We start from the raw sequence: 14,891 nt of genomic DNA on the forward strand, positions 1-14,891 counted from the left end.
ATTTGATAAAATTGTTTGCTATGGCAATTTTGCCTTTTTGATATGAAGGAACACCTTGAGAGGAAGGTGTGAAATATAAGGCATATATTTCAAACTATGATTTAAAAATCAAGTCATTCGTGTTGTCCATCGTATTGCTTATTACAAAATTGGAATTATGGAATGCACGATCGCAGAGAATGGACAAAGAGCTCATTATGACTACACTTCCCAGCATGCGTGGCGCATAGTAAATTTGTGATGTCACAATGAGTATACGGTTACACTGTAGCATTCCTTACTCTATTGTTACTTTGTAACAAACCGGGGCAGAGGCGAGGAAAAGGAGGACGTCAATCTGGCAGAAATTCCGTAACATTTTGACATTACTGTACCAAACAAGGCGAAGAACGTAACGGTCATTATACTTGAAGAAAAACTACATCGATCCGATTGAAACCACCATTGCAAAGAAAGGATAAACGAAACAGATGTCAGCGGATTGCTCTTCCAATGCAAGCATTTAAAGGCTCAAACCAGGAAGATAAGTCATCCAGCAGTTATCTCAAATTGTAACGTCTTAAACGAAACGGATAATGTCAGTAGCCTAATAAATTTCAACTAAAGTGTTTGACGTCCTTCTTTCCCACCGCCTGCCCCGGCTTTAGGATCGCTACGTCAAAGTTAAATGGAACATGCACTCCTGGAAGCGACCATAAAACAAATGTCCTTTATGTAGTCAGTTAGTTCGTTACACTATTTCTGCATTAGTAGGCTGACTATCACATAAATAAGTATTCATACTGAACAAATGAACAATTCGTTTTACTGTAAAAAGCTTTAGCTTACAACTAGAGAGAAGCTAAAACTGTCGGGGAAAAAAATCTAAATAGGGCGTTACAAGATCCAAGAACAATCCTCGGTGAATAAAAGGAACGTTCCGCGTTTTGATCGGGAGAAGAGGGTCCTTTTCTGCCGAAGGTAAGGGGCATTTGGGGGTTTATTAACGTTTTACATGGTAGTTTGTCTTTGCCAAGAGGTGACATGGTATGCTGGAGAGACGGGACCGGTCGAGGCTCCTGTGTCTGGCAGTTAGATTTACATGATTTCCTACTGCACCCAGTCATTCGATCGTCCTTTCACGAAATCTAGTTTGTTGTCGTTTGCGGCCGTTTGAGTCACTCGGTCGTTGAAAGGTTTATTATCAGCAAGTAACCTACACTGTGCGTAGTTTTAGGACTGTCGGAGCTCCTCTGATTGTCATACAGTATTGTCCTCCTTTATTGTACATGCATACTATTGAGTCTAGCCTATGTAAAGTATTGCAATTCTAATAACATAGTATAGGACACTGGCTACTCTAATTTGTTTCAACTAAATTAGGTCATCGTTATGGAATGTGTTTCATTGAGTTCTTCTGATAGCCATTTGTAATGTCTAATGCTTTGCTGAAGAATATAGAAATGTAACAGATTTTGAATTCTACAAAGCCTACCAGCTCACAGTATGAGAACCAAGGCCTGATACATTGTCCTTTGTATGTAATAGTCTAGTCATTAACTGATTTTGGCTGTCTGGGCCTCTTGGTTGTGGACAGTATCACATGATGAACCTGCATGCTTGTAATCATATCAGTCAAATCTTTTAGTGACATTTAGGAACTTTCTGCAATAACTCCACCATGTTTTGTGTAGGAGATTGTTGCTACCTCCTGAAAGGTCCTTCTGTAATAAGGATCATACATAACGTGCATTATACTTTTCCCCTGTAAAAAAACTATGGAGACACATTTACTTGCAATGCAAACTCTATAGTAATAATCAATAGGCTATATTCTACTGAAACTTCAACAGAGAAGCAATAAGTTGCAGTCCCTCATTTTCCATAGGGCTATATGATCACATTTGAATTCTGAGGGTTGGTTTCACCTCATGGGATGGAAAGGGAAAGGGAGATACCTAGTCAATTGTTCGACTGAGTGCTTTCAACTGAAATGTGTCTTCTGCATTTAACCCAACCCCTCTGAATCAGAGAGGTGCGGAGGGCTGGGGATGCTATTTATGTGGATGTAAAGATCATTGAAACCATGAAGGGGCACACATATGGCTTACAGTAGGCCTACACAGGGGTATAGAGAGAGAGTCTATTCAAAAGTCTCAGCATGGCCCTTATTTGACCCTCTGGTGTTGCCGGAGTGACCTGTCTCTGGCATCCAAATCCCGTGCTATTGAAGGGTCCTGCGCTTTGTTTTTAAAGGAAAAGCTAAAGGGACATAAGGCTATCTATCTACAGAACAGTTCGTTTTTTTCTAAGCCATTCATATAAACCCCTGGCTGCTTTCCTAGTTGCCATGGTGACGTTTCCCAGACTCAATGATTTTGGAGCAGGATTTTCATGCGAGACAGAAAGAGAGGGAGTGATGGGTTAGGAATACAGATGAAAGGAGAGTGAGGCTATAGAAAAAAGCTGATGTCACCTCGGTGTGGTATCAGGAATTGATCCAGATTTGATTTAATTAATAGATGTTTCTAAACAGTTACAGTGGAATAATATAGTATTTTGTTATTCAGATGGGCCCATAGGATATATGTATTATTACTACGTCTGCTGTGTCTTATTCTCATGCCTTGGCTTGATGAAAGTTCATTTTGGTGTAAAATGTCTAGATAGGCCTCCATGGCCTTCACTATTGTATTCATTCATTCATTCATTCCAATTGTGTACCTACGCATATGTGCCAGGCTGTTACTCTATCCCTGTCTGTGACGGCTGCCTACCTTCTGTCTGTCTCTGAACATAATTTGTCTCTTTCTCCACCTTCAGACATCAAGTTTCCATGGAGGCAGTTTCGTCTCTCAGCCTCAAGCGAAGATTTGAGGAGGTGGACAGTGGTTCTCCCTACTCTACACCAAAGGACTCTGACGATGAAATCTCCAGCAGTGACAGTGCTGACAGCTGTGACAGCCTCAACCCCCCCTCCAGCCCTGCACTCACACGTAAGGGCTATGCTACACTGAAAAATGGTTCTCAAATGGTTCTTCCTCAGCTCTTCAGGTTCCTTGGAGAACTCTTGCCCGATAAAGAACCTTTGAGTTATTGAAGAACCTTCAGAACTCTAAAAGGTTTTTGAAATGTTTGGAAGCCTGCAGATGTGTCCCTTTCATAGCACACAGCAAATTGTCCAGTGTTAACTAGTGTTGATATTTCATTGTAACATTTCTAGTGTTGATTCAAGAGTTAAATTAACACTTGGTGTAAAATAACTCCAGTGTTGGTGTTAGTAACCAGAGCTGAACCAAACACCACGCCCTTCAGTATCATATTTCTCAGCATGCTCTAATGCAAGTTGTTTTTTAGAATTGTTTGTTTCAATATTTTTATGTTTAATTGATTAATTAAGCTTATGCTACTCAAATATAAATAACATACATTTTGTAAACTATTCCAATCTGTTACTTGGACTTATTGCTACCGTTCCTGAAATGGTTGTTCCATTTTAGATGTTTAAGGTAGTCTCATATTGTATCTTATGCTGTGTTTAGATGGTACGAGATAGACGCTAGACGGCAAACCAGATGTCATTGTTTTCAATGAGAGCACAACGGTAAAATGCTGTTGAGGCTGGCGGTGAATGACGTCAGCTGCCAAGGTAGACGGGACTTTCCGCCAGAGTTAAAAACTATTTCACCTTTGCCTCCTACGGAATGTTGATTTGCACTGTTTGTTTACTGAAATCACCATAGCAACACATACAGTCGTGCTGGCTTGCTTTTGCCGTAACAGTATTTCTTGTCCTGCTATGCTGACTTGTTTGACAGTTTTTGCATCCCTCGTCTAAATGCAGCATTAGTCTTCCCAACCGTGGCAGTGGTTCTGAATGCAGGTTGCGGATGAATTAAAATTCCAAATGTTGGATATCCCCACTCTGGCTGAATTCCAATAGGAATTACACATCACTTTGCAAGCCAGCATAATGTGACATGCAGGCCTGATGTGGCCTGTAAACTACAAGTTTCAGGACACTATATTAGCTTAAAAGTAGGCCCTCAAAAGAAGGCCTTATGAAATATTTATTGTATTGTCTTAAAAAAATGATGACAACATATTTAGGATCCCATGGGATCTCAACTGGTGAAGGCCACACAACTGAAAATGAATGAATGCCATAATCATGTCTGTCACTAGCAAACATGGTCATGGGTGGTACTGGTAACTCTAAAATTCTCTCGAAAGGAACCCTGGGAAATATGCAAATAAGGCTTAAAACCTCACGGCAGGGCTTTTCAATTCCTGTGCTGGAAGGGCCGAAACATTTCTGGTTTGGGGTTTTTGTATGGTTCTTCAAAGAACCGTAGCATTTTTGTTCTTCAGATCACTCTCAAGAACCTTATTTGGTTCCAACTTGCAGCTTTATTTTTAAGTGTGTACGGTACAACCAGCATTACTTGTCGGCTAAGGTTCTTACCAATTACACTGATGCATGACTACTCTAGGCAGATCGTTCGTGAAGTAAAAGGATCATTTCAAGTCTGTCTAAAAATAGGCTTGGCATTAAAGTGTATGAAAGGGTTGTTACTCTGTAATAACCCTTATACTATCTGTGGTAATAACCACTCTATGGAAACTGTTCACCCATTCTTACCTCTTTCTCCTCCCTGCTCTTTTCTCCACCTCCCTCCGCCCTCTCCAGCAACCTCCATCCTAAGACGGCACAAGCCCTCTCCAGGCCGGAAGCGGGTGCGGTTCGATGTGGTGACGGTGTACTACTTCCCCAGGCGGCAGGGCTTTACCAGTGTGCCCAGCCAGGGGGGCAGCTCCCTAGGCATGGCACGCCACCACTGCTCCATCCGTCGATACACACTGGGAGAGTTCGTCCGCGAGCAGGAGACCAGTCACCGACACGCCCTGCGCCAACACCTCCGCCAGGAGAAGCTCAACGCTCGCAAGATAAAGGTGAGGTCAAGCATTGGTCGTTCCGAGAGACCTGAAAGTGTTATGTTTTTAATTTCAGGACCTCCTGAGGTTTCAATCGGGGAATCCCTGTTCAGCACTAGTTACACAAGCATATCTTAAGTTAACAATCAGGTTTTAGTGAGGAACGTGTATGTATAACTTCCACCCCCTCTCTAGCTGACGCGTAACGGTACGGTGGAGTGTGCCCAGGCTGACCTGCTGACCCTGGAGGACGTGTCAGACGACGACTTGGATGTGGAGGGTGTGGAGGTGGACGACTGCTTCTTCCTGCAGCCGCTTCCCACAAAGCGGCGTCGGGCACTGCTCAGGGCCTCTGGTATCGCCCGTATAGATGCCCGGGAGAAGGCTGAGCTACGGACCATCAGGCTTTCCAGGGAGGAGTGTGGCTGTGACTGCCGTTTCTACTGTGACCCCCGTCACTGTGGCTGCAGCCAGGCTGGCATCAAGTGCCAGGTGTGTTAAATCAAATGAAATGCTTGCTTACGAGCCCTTCCCGACGATGCAGAGTTTAATAAATAAAACAGTAACACATGAAGAATAAAATAAAATACACAAGAATGGAACTATATACAATTGAAGTCGGAAGTTTACATACACCTTCGCCAAATACATTGAAACTCAGTTTTTCACAATTCCTGACATTTAATCCTAGTAAAAATTCCCTGTCTTATGTCAGTTAGGATCACCACTTTATTTTAAGAATGTGAAATGTCAGAATAATAGTAGAGCGAATTATTGATTTATTTCAGCTTTTATTTCTTTCATCACATTCCCAATGGGTCAGAAGTTTACATACACTCAATTAGTATTTGGTAGCATTGCCTTTAAATTGTTTAACTTGAGTCAAACGTTTCGGGTAGCCTTCCACAAGCTTCCCACAATAAGTTGGGTGAATTTTGGCCCATTCCTCCTGACAGAGCTGGTGTAACTGGTCAGGTTTGTAGGCCTCTTTGCTCGCACACGCTTTTTCAGTTCTGCCCACAAATCTTCTATGGGATTGAGGTCAGGGCTTTGTGATGGCCACTCCAATACCTTGACTTTGTTGTCCTTAAGCCATTTTGCCACAACTTTGGAAGTGTGCTTGGGGTCATTGTCCATTTGGAAGACCCATTTACGACCAAGCTTTAACTTCCTGACTGATGTCTTGAGATGTTGCTTCAATATATCCAAATAATTTTCCTTCCTTGTGATGCCAACTATTTTGTGAAGTGCACCAGTCCCTCCTGCAGCAAAGCACCCCCACAACATGATGCTGCCACCCCCGTGTTTCACGGTTGGGATGGTGTTCTTCTGCTTGCAAGCCTCCCCCTTTTTCCTCCAAACATAACGATGGTCATTATGGCCAAACAGTTCTATTTTTGTTTCATCAGACCAGATGATCATCAGATCAGACATTTCTCCAAAAAGTACGATCTTTGTCCCCATGTACAGTTGCAAACCGTAGTCTGGCTTTTGTTATGGCGGTTTTGGAGCAGTGGCTTCTTCCTTGCTGAGCAGCCTTTCAGGTTATGTCGATATAGGACTCGTTTTACTGTGGACATAGATACTTTTGTACCTGTTTCCTCCAGCATCTTCACAGGGTCCTTTGCTGTTGTTCTGGGATTGATTTGCAGAACGCGTCTCCTTCCTGAGCGGGGGATGACGGCTACGTGGTCCCATGGTGTTTATACTTGCATACTATTGTTTGTACAGATGAACGTGGTACCTTCAGGCGTTTGGAAATTGCTCCCAAGGATGAACCAGACTTGTGGAGGTCTACAATTTTATTCATGAGGTCTTGGCTGATTTCTTTTGATTTTCCCATGATGTCAAGCAAAGAGGCAATGAGTTTGAAAGTAGACCTTGAAATACATCCACAGGTACACCTCCAATTGACTCAGTTTATGTCAATTACCCTATCAGAAGCTTCTAAAGCCATGACATCATTTTCTGGAATTTTCCAAGCTGTTTAAAGGCACAGTCAACTTAGTGCATGTAAACTTCTGACCCACTGGAATTGTGATACAGTGAATTATATGTGAAATAATCTTTCTGTAAACAATTGTTGGAAAAATTACTTGTGTCATGCACAAAGTAGATGTCCTAACTGAGTTGCCAAAACTCTAGTTTGTTAACAATAAATTGGTGGAGTGGTTGAAAAACGAGTTTTAATGACTCCAACCTAAGTGTATGTAAACTTCTGACTTCAACTGTACATGAAGTGTCTAGGCATCAGGATAGATAATAATAAGGTATTTGAGGTAGATATGTACATGAAGGCAGGGTAAAGTGACTTGGCATCAGGATAGATAATAATAAGGTATGAGGTAGATATGTACATGAAGGCAGGGTAAAGTGACTAGGCATCAGGGTAGATAATAATAAGGTATGAGGTAGATATGTACATGAAGGCAGGGTAAAGTGACTAGACATCAGGATAGATAATAATAAGGTATGAGGTAGATATGTACATGAAGGCAGGGTAAAGTGACTAGGTATCAGGATAGATAATAATAAGGTATGAGGTAGATATGTACATGAAGGCAGGGTAAAGTGACTAGACATCAGGATAGATAATAATAAGGTATGAGGTGGATATGTACATGAAGGCAGGGTAAAGTGACTAGGTATCAGGATAGATAATAATAAGGTATTTGAGGTAGATATGTACATGAAGGCAGGGTAAAGTGACTAGACATCAGGATAGATAATAATAAGGTATGAGGTAGATATGTACATGAAGGCAGGGTAAAGTGACTAGGTATCAGGATAGATAATAATAAAATATGAGGTAGATATGTACATTAAGGCAGGGTGAAGTGACTAGACATCAGGATAGATAATAATAAGGTATGAGGTAGATATGTACATGAAAGCAGGGTAAAGTGACTAGACATCAGGATAGATAATAATAAGGTATGAGGTAGATATGTACATGAAGGCAGGGTAAAGTGACTAGGCATCAGGATAGATAATAATAAGGTATGAGGTAGATGTGTACATGAAGGCAGGGTAAAGTGACTAGGTATCAGGATAGATAATAATAAGGTATTTGAGGTAGATATGAACATGAAGGCAGGGTAAAGTGACTAGACATCAGGATAGATAATAATAAGGTATGAGGTAGATATGTACATGAAGGCAGGGTAAAGTGACTAGGCATCAGGATAGATAATAATAAGGTATTTGAGGTAGATATGTACATGAAGGCAGGGTAAAGTGACTAGGTATCAGGATAGATAATAATAAGGTATGAGGTAGATATGTACATGAAGGCAGGGTAAAGTGACTAGGCATCAGGATAGATAATAATAAGGTATGAGGTAGATATGTACATGAAGGCAGGGTAAAGTGACTAGGTATCAGGATAGATAATAATAAGGTATTTGAGGTAGATATGTACATGAAGGCAGGGTAAAGTGACTAGACATCAGGATAGATAATAAGGTATGAGGTAGATATGTACATGAAGGCAGGGTAAAGTGACTAGGTATCAGGATAGATAATATTAAGGTATGAGGTAGATATGTACATGAAGGCAGGGTAAAGTGACTAGGTATCAGGATAGATAATAATAAGGTATTTGAGGTAGATATGTACATGAAGGCAGGGTAAAGTGACTAGACATCAGGATAGATAATATTAAGGTATGAGGTAGATGTGTACATGAAGGCAGGGTAAAGTGACTAGGCATCAGGATAGATAATAATAAGGTATGAGGTAGATGTGTACATGAAGGCAGGGTAAAGTGACTAGACATCAGGATAGATAATAAGGTATGAGGTAGATATGTACATGAAGGCAGGGTAAAGTGACTAGGTATCAGGATAGATAATAATAAGGTATGAGGTAGATATGTACATGAAGACAGGGTAAAGTGACTAGGTATCAGGATAGATAATAATAAGGTATTTGAGGTAGATATGAACATGAAGGCAGGGTAAAGTGACTAGACATCAGGATAGATAATAATAAGGTATTTGAGGTAGATGTGTACATGAAGGCAGGGTAAAGTGACTAGACATCAGGATAGATAATAATAAGGTATTTGATGTAGATATGTACATGAAGGCAGGGTAAAGTGACTAGGCATCAGGATAGATAATAATAAGGTATTTGATATAGATATGTACATGAAGGCAGGGTAAAGTGACTAGACATCAGGATGGATAATAATAAGGTATTTGAGGTAGATATGTACATGAAGGCAGGGTAAAGTGACTAGGTATCAGGATAGATAATAATAAGGTATGAGGTAGATATGTACATGAAGGCAGGGTAAAGTGACTAGGCATCAGGATAGATAATAATAAGGTATGAGGTAGATGTGTACATGAAGGCAGGGTAAAGTGACTAGGTATCAGGATAGATAATAATAAGGTATGAGGTAGATATGTACATGAAGGCAGGGTAAAGTGACTAGACATCAGGATAGATAATAATAAGGTATTTGAGGTAGATGTGTACATGAAGGCAGGGTAAAGTGACTAGACATCAGGATAGATAATAATAAGGTATTTGAGGTAGATATGTACATGAAGGCAGGGTAAAGTGACTAGGTATCAGGATAGATAATAATAAGGTATTTGAGGTAGATATGAACATGAAGGCAGGGTAAAGTGACTAGACATCAGGATAGATAATAATAAGGTATTTGAGGTAGATGTGTACATGAAGGCAGGGTAAAGTGACTAGACATCAGGATAGATAATAATAAGGTATTTGATGTAGATATGTACATGAAGGCAGGGTAAAGTGACTAGGCATCAGGATAGATAATAATAAGGTATGAGGTAGATATGTACATGAAGGCAGGGTAAAGTGACTAGACATCAGGATAGATAATAATAAGGTATTTGATATAGATATGTACATGAAGGCAGGGTAAAGTGACTAGACATCAGGATGGATAATAATAAGGTATTTGAGGTAGATATGTACATGAAGGCAGGGTAAAGTGACTAGGTATCAGGATAGATAATAATAAGGTATGAGGTAGATATGTACATGAAGGCAGGGTAAAGTGACTAGGCATCAGGATAGATAATAATAAGGTATGAGGTAGATATGTACATGAAGGCAGGGTAAAGTGACTAGGTATCAGGATAGATAATAATAAGGTATGAGGTAGATATGTACATGAAGGCAGGGTAAAGTGACTAGGCATCAGGATAGATAATAATAAGGTATTTGAGGTAGATATGTACATGAAGGCAGGGTAAAGTGACTAGGTATCAGGATAGATAATAATAAAAGTAAAATAAAGAACAGAGTAGCAGCAGCAAATGATGAGTATAAAAATGTATGTGTGTGTAATATGTATGTGTGTGTGTGTTGTGTCAGTATGCGTGTGTGTGTGTGAATGTGTGTGGGTTTTGTGTGGGAGTCATTGTCCATTTGTGTGTGTTTGTGCGTTTGTGCGTGATAAGGAGTTTATAACAGAAGGCTATGGAGTTGAGAGGTACTGTATCTGTTCAGCACTCAGTACATATTAGAGCTGTGATGATACCAGTATCACAATATTTTTACCAATGCAAAAATGAAAGCACGAAGAAGACCAAAGTCTTTGGCCCTTTAAAAACCTGCTGTATGTAAAATATTGTGTGCTATAGCTTGGAAAACACTGGATGTTTCCAACATTAGTGCTGTTTTCCTAAAGAGGTTACATCCGCTTCGTGTTTTGTTTCCTTGCCACGATACTAATGAGTATTGCGATACTGGTATCGTCCCGGCCCTAGTACATTTGTCAGAATTTGTCTAAAGATAAACAGCAAATCAATGTCTTACAGACAAACTGTCTTTGCTGAGTATTTTATGACTGTATATGTTCTCTCAAATGTTGTTCTCTTTCCAGGTGGACAGGATGTCTTTTCCCTGTGGCTGCTCTCGTGATGGCTGTGGGAACTCGGCAGGCCGCATCGAGTTCAACCCTCTCCGCGTGCGAACACACTACATGCACACCATCATGAAGCTGGACCTGGAGAAGAGGAGGCTGCTGGGGCAGAAGGCCGGGGTCGGGGGGGAACAGTATGCAGAGTCTGACCTGCTGTCCTCCCCCTCCTCCACCAGGCCTCCCTCCCCAGACCTTGACCTGTCCACAGGGGCCCATGGCCTGGACTCTGAGTTAGAGACAGAGGAGAGAGAGGTCCAGATGGTCCTAGAGGCTCAGGACCTCCTGACTGACCAGGCCTGCCTCGAGCGGGAGAACGAGACCGCTGTGCTCCACCTGCAAAGTGCAGAGGAGCAGGAGAGGATGAGGGAGGAAGAGGAGGAGGAGGAGGCGCAGCGGGGCAGGGGGGGAGCAGGGGGCCTGGGGGAGCAGGCTTTGTGCCTTCTGCCTGGGGCCCTGCAGGGGGAGATGCCTGGGGACACAGGGGTTGGGGTGGAGGGGGTCCCTATCTCCCTCCTCCAGGGCCCGTTCCCCACTGGGGCTACCCTGCTCTGCATCACAGAGAACCAGGAGGGAGATGGGGAGGGGGACAACCCCTGTGGTGGCCTCAAAGACCCGGCCTCCTCCTCCCTGCTCTACTATCAGATAGGTCCCATGGAGAACCAAACGTTTCACAAGTCTCTGCCTGGGCAGGAGGAGGCGTGTGTAGAGCGAGAACCAGGGGGAGGAGAGCAGCGAGGGAGGGATGAGCATGGAGGTAATACCTGCAGGCAGGATGAGGGCGAGTTTTTGCCCACGGTGGCTCTGTGCTCAGAGAATGGCGTGGGGGCTAAAGAGTTACCATTCAGTCCCCAGCAAAGCTCCTTAGAAGGGCAGTGTCAGGAGGAGGCCTGCCTGGCCACAGAAGGAGAGTTGTACCCACCACTGCCCCCTGAGGTTTAGTACTAGCACCTCTGTCAATGTTTTGCACAATACCTTCATTTTGAGCTGAATAAAGCCTACACTACATGGATAGACAATGACTATGATGTTACAGGTTAGAATTCATGTTAGTAACCGTCATTACTAGAAAAATCTATTTGGAAGAAATGAGCTTGTCCATTAAAATAAAGTGAAGGAGGGAAAATCATCCTGAAAGCACACCCAGATCTTTCCCCCGCAGTAGTACTGTCAGTTCAGTTGGAAGTCAATGAAATGCTCTCATTCTAACGGGGCTGGAGATCATGGGACCTGTCCCAAATGGCACGCTAATCCCTATATAGTGCACTACTTTTTTGTCCAGGGCCTATAGGGCTCTGGTCAAAAGTAGTGCACTGTGTAGGGAATACGGTGCCATTTGGGACGCTGCCTGGTTGGCCTTTACGAAAGAAATGACTCCAGAAGCACGCATGTTTCTCTGGGAGGTGTAACTCAGTAACTGAGAACTAAGTAGTGTTGTTTTTAGTTCCCGGCACCACTAAGAGACGATGTGGTGGTGTGAGTGTTAACATTTGCTCTTGGAGATGTTGGTCAAGGGAGCATTTCAGAATCATTCTTTGGATTCCAGTGGCTTGGTTAAAACAAGAAGGTGAGGTTAAGAAGAATATGTGCTCTGTTGGATTCTAATAAACACCAGTTGTGTTGAAAAAGTTTGACTAATTGGCTAGCATTGTAAATGTCACACTGTTCTGGTACACTTTGTCCAGCTTTTTAGCTGTAAGCTTTGAAGCCAAATTAGGGCCACTGGCAGTATCTACCTATCTCTCTCTCCCCCCCCCCCCCCCTTCCAGACCTAACAAACAATCCTGGAAATACTTGTTTTTGGTGTACTGTATAAGTGTTTGAAATGGGAAAGGCAGAGCTGAAAGAGCTGCTTGTTTGGTCTTCATGTCGTGGTCTGTCTAGGCACAGGGTGGTATGTGCCCCTCGCTGCATTGGGGCAAAATGGTAAAATATTTGTAAAGATCAAAAGGTTTGCACCGGCTCCTCTTTCTAAATAGCGTCTCTCCGGGTCTACCTACCTTAGGCCTCTCATGCAAACACAGTTTATTTATTAAAGACAAGTTTACCCTATAATAGTGACCATTACAATGTTATGATGTTATTACACTTCGTTTAACAACGTGTCTTTGTAAAATTGGGATGCTGTTGACATTGAGCAACAACAGAAGTCTCTGTGATCTCTGTTTAATCAATGAATGAAAGAAACCTGTCTTTGTTTTTTAGTTAGCATGTCAGATGATCGTACAGGTGGTCAGAGTCCATGTGAAGTGGACCATGTAATGCTGAAGGGACAAAATAGACCTGCTTTGTCCGTCATGTCTTCACGTCATATGATGAGTCGATAAGGGGATTCTCTATGAAACACAGCTATTTTAAGTCATATGACGACGTCATTTTCAAAATATAATTTAAAGACTTAAAAGAAACTGAAAGCCTAAAGCTGTTTGAAGTAGTAATACAGAAATACAGAAAAATGATGTGATGTTGCTAAATGATGTAAAGAGGATATGACAAAACCTTAATTGCATTAGTTTTTGTTGAGTGTGTATGGATGTGTGTGCACGTTGTTTGATTGTCTTTGTGTGTGTTTGAGTTTGTTGGGGGGGTGGGGCGTGCATACAATTAGTCATATTTCCTAAAAGGTGCTGTGATAGGTTAAAACATGTGTAACTTTTTCTGAAGTTACGAGAAATATATCATGTCAAGGACTACATGTATCTTGATGGACATTGAATCACGAACGTTTCTGATTGAAAGTTTGATCAGAAATGGCATTGTGACCAACCATTTCTGTGGCGAGGGAAGCGTTACATTAAGCCCTCTGACACAGGGATGCAATGGCTGTGGCACACTGTCTGCAAATGATGATAATTGCTTTGAATGACATACTGTATAGGTTGTCAGTATATGTAAATGCGATCCTATAACATATTTTGGTCTTTTAAATGTATTTTTTGTGCTGTGCCTGTTTGTACTGACCTATGTATGTGAGTGTGCCGACTCATTATGCACAGTCTTCATCCTCGCTTGACTGATCTGTTTTAAAGCTTGCTGCCATCTTGCCCAGTGTATCATGTACTGTATTATGGGCCTAACTAACACAGGATGAGATGCTGTGCATGAGGTTTCTGATATGTCTTTTTGCCTTCATTTGTTGTATTAGCAATATGATAATGCTTAAGAGTTGCACCAAAGCAGTGGTTTCAAACCTGATTCATTGCTGTCATCATGCACCCGTTTCTAGAAGAGTTAATAAGTCTCCAGCTCTGATTCATTCTGAAGACTCGTGGTGATCTTCTCAATCGTATAGATGTATTTCCCACCATTGCTTACCTTGACACAGTTCCAGCTTCTAAGTAATTGGTGAGTGAAACTGAAAAGCTGCCTATTGTTGAGTCCTCGTCTTTGGCTTCCTATGAAATAGATTTAGGTTTGGGACCACTGCACTAAATGAGCTCCAACCCACTATGTGATTATATGATTATTATGTTTGTCTGTGTCTGTGTGTACGAGCAGAGGTGTGTGTGTGTGACTGAAAATATGGACTGAGGTTTGGTTGGACTTCATCTCAAAGCTGTGATAATTACTCTTATGCTAACTGTTGCCTAAAGTGGACAAAAATGTTTTATACAAAAAAAAATGTAAATGAAAAGATACATTAAAAAAATAAAACACAAACTCTGGTTTGGATTGTATGATGGCCTACTTTTCTTCCTTGACTATTTGTTGTGTGTTATATTACTGAGTCCTTGTCTCTCCCAGGTGCTATACATGAGCTGTAAAAAGGACAGAATGTCGTCAACAACTTCAGAAGCCATTCGTACGGAACATTCACTAGAGGCTTCAATCTGTTACCTGGATAAGATCCAGGGTGAAGACTTTCTGCAGGGGCTGGCCAGCACCAGATTGGAGAGTTAAGATTCACTGCCGCGTATAAACTGAAATGTAGATGATACTTTTGGAAAAAGTGAGTTTAATCTCTTGATCATCTCTCCAGTGCCAAAGGGACACAGCTGAATTTGGATAAAGTTAAGTACAACCAATTCTTTCAAAAAAGGAGTAGGTTCACTCTGCCATTTCAGCACTA

General features: G+C 41.8%; 1 protein-coding gene across 2 annotated transcripts; it reads left to right on the plus strand.

Annotated features, from left to right (window-relative positions):
- Positions 1–241: 241 nt before the first annotated feature.
- Positions 242–14,482, plus strand: LOC106567166 (cysteine-serine-rich nuclear protein 2). 2 transcript variants are annotated; one of them, XM_014136156.3, is made up of 5 exons: positions 242–960; positions 2,803–2,975; positions 4,670–4,932; positions 5,110–5,406; positions 10,787–14,482. In XM_014136156.3, exons 2-5 carry the CDS (start codon positions 2,816–2,818, stop codon positions 11,762–11,764), a joined length of 1,698 nt encoding a protein of 565 aa, XP_013991631.3. In that variant the 5' UTR covers positions 242–960; positions 2,803–2,815; the 3' UTR covers positions 11,765–14,482. The 2 variants fall into 2 exon arrangements, with proteins under 2 accessions (XP_013991631.3, XP_082816190.1); XM_082960064.1 differs by lacking the exon at positions 242–960 and adding an exon at positions 3,522–3,628.
- The last annotated feature ends 409 nt before the right edge of the window (positions 14,483–14,891 follow it).

Source organism: Salmo salar, chromosome 13, assembly GCF_965601325.2.
Source record: "Salmo salar chromosome 13, fSalSal1, whole genome shotgun sequence".
In the NCBI taxonomy this organism is placed as follows: Eukaryota; Metazoa; Chordata; class Actinopteri; order Salmoniformes; family Salmonidae; genus Salmo; species Salmo salar.

Excerpts from the sequence above, each read along its gene's own strand:
- LOC106567166 (XM_014136156.3), top strand. The coding sequence starts at position 2,816 with ATGGAGGCAGTTTCGTCTCTCAGCCTCAAGCGAAGATTTGAGGAGGTG. Across the intron at positions 4,933-5,109 it reads TCAACGCTCGCAAGATAAAG|CTGACGCGTAACGGTACGGT; the intron begins GTGAGGTCAAGC and ends CCCCCTCTCTAG. Across the intron at positions 5,407-10,786 it reads AGGCTGGCATCAAGTGCCAG|GTGGACAGGATGTCTTTTCC; the intron begins GTGTGTTAAATC and ends TTCTCTTTCCAG.